Genomic DNA, 8432 nt, shown 5'->3' with positions numbered 1-8432 from the left:
AGATACTGAGAGACTTCAATAAAATGAGTTCATCGACATTTGCCGTTTTGCTTCATTAGTGTATTATAATATTTTTACTTGATAATGTATTACTGAGCAAAAAGTTATGATGACAATAAATTGGTTCTATTTTTTATGCCCTTCAAAATCAAAATACTGCCCCTTTATTTTTATTTTTATAGATAATACAAAGAAAGCCATCAATTGAAACTAACTTTGTAAACCATGTAACGTGATTGTTTATGATTAAGTTATTTGCAGAATTAAGAATTTGTCTAAAAATTGATGTCTGTAACATTAATTTTTTTATAAGCAAAATCCAAAAAAGTTTACCACTTTTGTAGTCACAGAGTAATTAATGACCAGCAGATGCCCCTAGAAATCCCAAACAAATCAAAAGTCAAACGGGGACAAAACGGTCAAACACAAAATCCTAGCCACAGTTCTCAGTCTCTGCAAGTGAATCCACTCCAGTCACTTATTCTAATTTCTATACCTTAAAATATTAGGGAGCACATTGTTTATGTCAAATCACCCGCGGGTGACGCTACACTTCACCCTGCCCGCTCTGCCCGATCTGCCCGCCTGCCCGAGACCCTGCAGCTTTGCTCTCGCTACCAAGTACCCAAGTACACCTTTGCTTTTAGCTTTCTGGTTCCTTCTCTTCGACGTTCTCTCTCTAACTTCTCTCTCTACAGTAGACCGAAAGGCGGCTCGAAATTGGGACTTATCGTTGCATCTGAGCTTCAATTAGATCGGGACTTGTTGTGTGGAATCTATAATCGTCTCAATTCGATCAGGAATTCGGAGTTTCGCTGCGTTTGGATTCGTTTGGGGGCAAAATTAGGGTTTCATTTCAGGGGAAGCTGTCGATCGGGGGATTCGTGGACGGCGGACGGGCGGAGTGGCGTGGAAAAGGATGGATTTTGGTGGGAATTGAGGGGCGAGATTGATGGTAGTTGTTGGAATTGAAGGCGGGATCGCGCCTGGGATTTGGGAAAATGCAAGGCTATGCATGGGAGGGGAGGTGAGGAGAGGAAACGGAGTTGGCACATGTTGACAGTACCCACGCGTGTATCTGTGGCCGATGGTTCTTCTTCATCATCCTCGTCTTCGCCCAATTCGTTTTTCAAGGTTTGGCTTCTCTGCTGGTTTCTATGATCTGTTGATTTTTGGTCTGCGTTTTATTTGCTTTCTGGGTTTTCGGATAATGGGTGTGTGCTTTTTGTGTGGTATGGGGGGTGTTATCAGTGGAGAAGTGAAGTGGGGTTCTGTGAATTGCTTCGTATTTTGCTTGTTTGATATAGAAAACAATGTTATGGATTGAATTTTGTGTAAAGATGGATGTGTTGTTGACTTGGGGATAGTTAAATGAGAGAGTTGCAACATGTTAGATGTGAAAATTAGCAAATGAAACCAGTTTTTGAGATTGGGGAGAGGACCGTAAAGGGGAAGGTGAACAGTTGGATTCGTTGTCGTATTTTTGGTGTGATTTGTAGTTGTGAGGGATCTCTATCATAGGAGAGGGGGTATGTAATATCGTGAGTGGGAATTATTTTGTGGAGTGCCATAGTGTAAATCGGTATTGGGAAGAATGTCAATTTGGTATCAAAATTGGAAGAGTGATACTTTTTATGGGTTCAGTTAAGATCCCTTCTTTATAATGGGGGGTGATTTTTCAGTCGTTGAGCCATTCCCGTGTCATTGGTTCTTGGACAATGACCATGAGGTGCAGAATATTGATGAGTATGACATTGTTTGGGATAATTCTCTCTTCTGTATGTATGTTTGATAACTTTCTGTTTTGTATGTAGCATTTTAATTATTTGTTTGGGATATCATTCATTTAGATAAATAAGTTACGATGAGTGATAGATGCAATGAATCTGCTCGAGAGTTTTTCCTTTATTGTTAAATGATTACGTAGTCTTAAATTTTTCCATGATAGTGCTTTATTTTTCTTGCTGTTGTCATTTTAATGACTCTTCTCTAGAAGGTACAGCAAAGCATTCTTTGCTTGGGGGTATTTCCATTTTCGTTCTATAATTTTGCATTTGAAATGAACTTTCAATGAAAGTCTGTCATACCCATGGATTAGTTGTGAGAAAGCTTCCTCTTTAAGGGGACCTGAGAATGGAAGTGCTGCTTGGGCATGGTGTTAGTCTTGGGAATCGTCATCATAATGCTCCTCTGAAGTTCTGAACTTCATTTTTTCATGCACATTATTTGTGGTGTATGCTGATTTTTCAAGATGTTTTGCAATTTTTTTTTTCTCCAAATGCCTGTGCTAACCAGCATAATGCTCCTCTGAACAACTTCGTTTTTGTAGGACGGACGTAAGATCAGTGTTGGCGATTGTGCTCTTTTCAAACCACCCCAGGATTCTCCACCCTTCATTGGAATAATTCGTTGTGTGACTACAGGCATAGAGAACAAGTTAAAATTAGGTGTTAATTGGCTTTATCGACCTGCTGAAATAAAGCTTGGCAAAGGCATCCTGTTGGATGCTGCGCTGAATGAAATTTTTTATTCCTTTCATAAGGATGAGATTCCTGCCGCATCGTTACTTCATCCGTGTAAAGTCGCGTTCCTTCCTAAAGGTGTTGATCTTCCGTCAGGGACTTCATCTTTTGTGTGCCGGCGTGTTTACGACATCACAAATAATTGTCTATGGTGGCTAACTGATCAGGACTATATTAATGTGAGTTTTATATCGTTTTCCATTTTCTGTGTTGTGCTCATATGTCTAAACATTCAGGGTAGTTGATATCGTTTCTTTTGACAGGAGCGACAAGAGGAGGTAGATCAATTGTTGTACAAAACTCGAGTAGAAATGCATGCAACTGTGCAGTCTGGTGGCCGATCCCCGAAACCAATGAATGGTCCAACGGCAGCATCACAGGTAAAAGTTGAGTCAGATGGTGTCCAGAATAGCGCCTCATCTTTTTCCTCTCTAGTGAAGGGGAAAAAAAGGGAGCGAGGCGATCAAGGTTCTGAACCTGTCAAACGAGAACGCATTATGAAAATGGATGATGGGGATTCTGGCAGCTTTAGACAGGAAAGCACTATAAAATCTGAACCTGTCAAACGAGAACGTACTATGAAAATGGATGATGGGGATTATGGCAGCTTTAGACAGGAAAGCACTTTAAAATCTGAACCTGTCAAACGAGAACGCATTATGAAAATGGATGATGGGGATTCTGGCAGCTTTAGACAGGAAAGCACTTTAAAATCTGAAATTGCCAAAATAACAGAAAAAGGAGGGCTTTTAGATTCTGAAGGGGTTAAGAAATTGCTGCAGCTCATGTTGCCGGATGAAAATGAGAAAAAAGTAGACTTGGCTGGCCGGTTAATGCTTGCTAGTGTCATAGCAGCCACAGATAAATTTGATTGCCTTAGTCAATTTGTGTTCAAGGGTGTGCCAGTATTCGATGAATGGATCCAAGAGGTTGGACATAAAGGGAAGGCAGGTGATGGGAATGGACCCAAAGATAGTGACAAATCTATAGAGGAGTTTCTCTTGGTTTTACTTCGGGCACTGGAGAAGCTGCCTGTTAATCTTAATGCTCTGCAAATGTGTAACATTGGAAAGTCTGTAAATCACTTACGGATGCATAAGAACTTGGAAATACAAAAGAAAGCAAGAAGCTTAGTTGATACATGGAAGAAACGAGTTGAAGCTGAAATGGATGCTAAGTCCAATTTAAATGCGGCCGTCTCCTGGTCTCCAAGACCACGCCTCCCAGAAGTTTCTCATGGTGGAAACAGACATTCTGGTGGATCCGCTGATGTTGCCGTGAAGAGCTCGGTCACACAGCTTTCTGCATCCAAATCTGCTTCAGTTAAGCTTGTCCATGGAGATAGTACCAAATCTGCTTCGGTATCCCCAGGATCTTTGAAATCGGTTCCCTCACCAGTGTCAGCAAGTTCTAACTTAAAAGATGGACTGCCTCAAATTGTTGCTGTTGGCGTCACAGTTGATCTTCCTTCGACAACTCCAAGGGATGAGAAAAGTAGCAGTTCTAGTCAATCTCACAACAACAGTCAGTCGTGTTCGAATGATCATGCAAGAACTGGAGGTATGTTTGGAAAAGAGGATGCGAGGAGCTCTACTGCTGGTTCAATGAATGTGAAAGTATCGGGTGGCTCTTCCCGACCTCGGAAATCAGCCAATGGCTTCCCAGGACCCGCTCTCTCTGGAGTTCAAAGAGAAACCGTGTCAAGCAGAAGGTCGTCTTTGCACAAGAATCCAGCTCCAGAAAAATCATCACAGCCAGGATTGACAAGTGAAAAGGTACTAGATGGACCTTCTGCTGAGGGAAATGGACCTTCTGCTGAGGGAAATGGACCCAAGTTGATTGTTAAGATTCCAAATCGTGGTCGCAGTCCTGCACAAAGTGGCAGCGGAGGTTCGTCTGAAGATCCTTTAAATACTATTTGCAGAGCTGCTTCTCCCATGCAAAAGGTTGATGCTTATCGAGCCACCGTTGCCTCAGATGTGAACAACGAGTCATGGCAAAGTAATGATTTCAAAGATGTACTGACTGGCTCGGATGAGGGCAATGGGTCCCCAGCTGCTGTTACTGATGAAGAGCATTGTAGGCCTGGTGACAATCCTAAGAAGATTGCAGAAGTCCCAAAAGCTGCTTCCTCGTCATCTGGGAACGAAAAGTCAGGGAACTTGCAGGATGCTTCCTTCAGCTCTATACATGCATTAATTGAAAGCTGTGCGAAGTATTCTGAAGGTAATGCCTCTTTGTCAGCTGGAGATGAACTTGGTATGAATCTGCTTGCTAGTGTTGCTGGAGAGATGTCTAAATCTGAATCCCCAACTGATTCACCTCAAAGGTCTACCCCAGTATCTGAGCATCTCTGCAAAGCCACTGATTCTAGAGTCAAATCACCTCCTGTTGATGAGCTTGCTCGAGATGAAAGTCAGTCTAATGATGGCCCTGATGATGAATATGAGAAGCATGGTGTTGCATCCACTACTTATGGGACGAAGAATGGGGTTGTCAAATCTTCTTCTTCCCTGCCTGAACAGTCTTCTGTAGCAGAGGACACTGGAAATCTATGCTCCTCCAGTAGAAGTTTTCATCATTCTGCAGAACCCACCCCAGAAAGCAAAGAAAAATCCATGGAAGTTAAGTTAGCTCCTTTTACCGCTTCCCCTCCTAGTACAGTTGAGAAAATTATGGGCGGTGAAGGATTACCCCTTCAAGACAAAAATGTGGTTGGTGGAGCGAGTGCTGATGGCAGTTCAGAAAATAAGGTCAGTGATGTTAGTTCGAGGGTAGTGATGGGGAAAGAAGCCATTGAAGAATCTTCCTTGCACCCAGAGTTTGATGTTGATGGTAAGATAGAAACTTCAAGTCATGAAGGGAGTGTTCATACGGAGGAGAAACCATCTAGTTTAAAGAGGCATTCTGAGTTAGGGAAAGGAACCTGCAAAGAAGTGCCACTTTCTTCTGGTTTTCGTAAGGGTTTGATCTCAGAAAATGTCAGTGAACTGAAGGCTGAAAAAGATGATGAAAAGGATGGCCGGAGTTGTTGTAATCAGGCTGAAAATCACCGAATTGATTCAGAAAGTAATGGTCCTGCCACTTTGAAAACAGAAAATAATGATCTTACAACTCCCGAGGGTCGAGCTCTAGGTGGCTCTAGTTCCGCTGCTACTGAAAACACAGGTGAACATGTAGAGGAGAATATGAAAAGTAAAGAAGCTAATGATCAAGTTGTTGAACCTGGTATTACCAATGTTTCACCTGATATTCCCATGCAAGAAGTAGAAGAGTATTTGAGGTCTAAGAGGTCTAAGTTAACCAACATGGAAGCAGAAGAAGCTGAGGAATGTACATCTACAACTGCAGATGCTTCTTCTGTGTCTGCTGCAGGGGCAGCAGATGTGGATGCAAAAGTGGAGTTTGATTTGAATGAAGGCTTTAATGCCGATGATGGGAAATATGGAGAGCCAAATAACTTGACAGCACCTGGATGTTCAACAGCTCATCAGTTGATTAGCCCGGTTCCTTTTGCTGTTTCTTCTGTGTCTAGTGGCCTTCCTGCTTCAGTTACAGTTCCTGCTGCAGCAAAAGGGCCTTGTGTTCCGCCAGAGGACCTGTTGAAGAGTAAAGGGGGGGAGGTTGGTTGGAGGGGATCAGCAGCTACAAGTGCATTCCGGCCAGCTGAACCCAGAAAAGTTCAAGAAATTCCACTGGGTACAAGTATTTCAGTTCCCAACCCTACACCGAGCAAGAAAGGACGCCCAGCTTTAGACATTGACTTGAATGTACCTGATGAAAGAATTCTCGAGGATATGGCTTCTCAAAGTTCTGCTCAAGAGACATGTTCTCTTGCTGACACAATAAACAATGAAACTTTTGCAGGTGATCAATCGATGAGTATTGCACCCGTTCGCAGCTCTGGAGGTCTTGACCTTGACTTGAATCAAGTTGATGAGGCTTCTGAAAAGTGTAATTATCCATTGAGCAATAGTCGCCGAATGGATAACCAATTCCCATCAATAAAATCAAGTGGACCTGTCAATGGAGAAGTTAGTCTTCGTAGGGATTTTGATTTGAATAACGGACCTGTTGTCGATGAGTTGTGTGCTGAACCGGCAGTGTTTAGTCAGCATAGCAGGAGCAGTGTGCCATCTCAACCACCTGTTTCTGGTTTTAGGATGAACAATACAGACATAGGGAATTTCTCATCATGGTTTCCTCCAGGCAGTACGTATTCTGCAGTCGCAATTCCTTCAATTATGTCAGATCGTGGAGAGCAACCATTCCCAATTGTTGCAACTGGTGGACCACAGAGGATGTTGGGTCCCCCAAGTAGTAGCAACCCTTTCAATCCTGATATGTACAGGGGGCCGGTGTTGTCATCTTCCCCAGCAATGAACTATCCTTCTACTTCTTTTCCGTATCCAGTTTTTCCTTTTGGAAACAATTTTCCTCTGCCCTCGGCCGCTTTTCCAGGCAGTTCAGCAACATATCTTGATTCATCATCTGCTGGGAGGCTTTTTCCTGCTGTTCGTTCCCAGTTGTTAGGACCCGCTGGTGTGCTTTCGTCCAGTTACCCAAGGCCTTATGTTGTTAATCTTCCTGATGGTAGCAATAACAGTAGCGGGGAAAGCAGTAGGAAATGGGGAAGACAAGGCCTTGATCTCAATGCAGGGCCTGGAGGCCCAGACTTAGACGGGAGAGATGTGACATCACCTCTTGTCCCGCGGCAACTACCTGTTGTCAGTTCACAAGCCCTGGCTGAGGACCAAGCAAGGATGTTCCAGATGCAAGGTGGCACCTTTAAAAGGAAGGAACCCGAGGGGGGTTGGGACGGCTATAGACAGTCTTCGTGGAAATAGGCGTGTCTAATGGAAGAGTTTGGCGACTCATGAAAGCTTGTAAGTCTTCTATTATGTATTTCTCTCTCCCGTATGCAAGCTCTGGTAACCTGGTTTGAGGGATCAAGAAATGTTTTAGGATTTCATAGCCGGGAGTTTCTCTGCAATCATCTTTCTCATTTTGTCGTACAGCTCCAGAACTTATGAATGTACAACATGCTTTTTAACCTTCCTCTGTAACATAGGTTGATTTAGCCTCATAACATTAATAAAGAAAATGATGTCTGCGTGTTTTCGTTGTGGAAAATTGTGAAAAATAACGTTAATGCATTGTAATACAGTGTTTTCTCAATTGTATTCAAGGGAAATAGAAACAGGAAGACTCCGGAAAACAAGATCCGGTGAAAGAGAAATCGAACCATGTAAAAGAACTAGCTTTTTCGCATCTTGTCTTCCGGAAACAATTGAAAAATTGTGTTGTATTTAACTATTTCATTAATGATTTTGTTGTCAAACCTAAGATATTTATATTTCACTCTCTTCATTTTCCAGTGCTTTGAGGATCGGCATTTGGTAAACGAACCCCCACGAGGTCATTGTCTAAGCTTGTGTGCTTCTGGAGGATGGGCGGTAAGTGAGTTATTTGATGTTGTTCATGGTCTCCGATCCCCTCCCCGTTGATGTGTCAGTTGCAATCTTGAAAGATAAATGGGTTCTTCAAGCTGTTTGTTCCTTGAATTTGTTATGGGCAGACGCTGTCTTGTTTCCGCTTTGTAGATATTCTAACAGTTAGAAAACATACTGTGGTTCCCATACACAATCTTTGGTGCCCCTTTTGGTCTTCAATGCATTAGATATAAACTGAAAATAATCTTCGTCGTTGCCAAACGTCTACATTGTCGAAGTTCAACTGCTCAAAACAGAAGCTTCTGTGTGTGGCACTGTTAGGTTGTTAATTTATCTTTTCATGCTCGTTACTGCGGTTTGATGTTGTATCGTAATTTTCTTTAAATTTCACTTGTCAACCGAACTTGTAGCTTTTCTTTCTGGTACAAGTCTTCCCAGGAACTTCATCGTATGATGC

The 8432-nt window shown here is 42.6% G+C and overlaps 1 protein-coding gene across 3 annotated transcripts; it reads left to right on the top strand.

Annotated features, from left to right (window-relative positions):
• The first annotated feature begins 636 nt into the window (after positions 1–636).
• LOC126626229 (uncharacterized) lies at positions 637–8395 on the top strand. Of its 3 annotated transcripts, none has more exons than XM_050295473.1 (5): positions 637–1134; positions 2330–2701; positions 2786–2999; positions 3081–7408; positions 7901–8395. In XM_050295473.1, the coding sequence occupies exons 1-4, from the start codon at positions 1012–1014 to the stop codon at positions 7367–7369; spliced, it is 4998 nt and encodes a 1665-aa protein (XP_050151430.1). In that variant the 5' UTR covers positions 637–1011; the 3' UTR covers positions 7370–7408; positions 7901–8395. The 3 variants fall into 3 exon arrangements, with proteins under 3 accessions (XP_050151430.1, XP_050151429.1, XP_050151428.1); XM_050295472.1 differs by having other exon boundaries at positions 2786–3080; positions 3162–7408; XM_050295471.1 differs by having other exon boundaries at positions 2786–7408.
• Positions 8396–8432: the final 37 nt, after the last annotated feature.

This window comes from Malus sylvestris, chromosome 6 (genome assembly GCF_916048215.2).
Source record: "Malus sylvestris chromosome 6, drMalSylv7.2, whole genome shotgun sequence".
In the NCBI taxonomy this organism is placed as follows: Eukaryota; Viridiplantae; Streptophyta; class Magnoliopsida; order Rosales; family Rosaceae; genus Malus; species Malus sylvestris.
The sequence above is the reverse complement of the archived record's forward strand: the minus strand, read 5'-3'. Positions and strand labels throughout refer to the sequence as shown.

Bases quoted from the DNA above. Each gene is read 5' to 3' on its own strand.
- LOC126626229 (XM_050295471.1), top strand. From the start codon at position 1,012: ATGCATGGGAGGGGAGGTGAGGAGAGGAAACGGAGTTGGCACATGTTG. The intron at 1,135-2,329 runs GTTTGGCTTCTC...TCGTTTTTGTAG, and splicing joins CGCCCAATTCGTTTTTCAAG to GACGGACGTAAGATCAGTGT. The intron at 2,702-2,785 runs GTGAGTTTTATA...TTCTTTTGACAG, and splicing joins CTGATCAGGACTATATTAAT to GAGCGACAAGAGGAGGTAGA.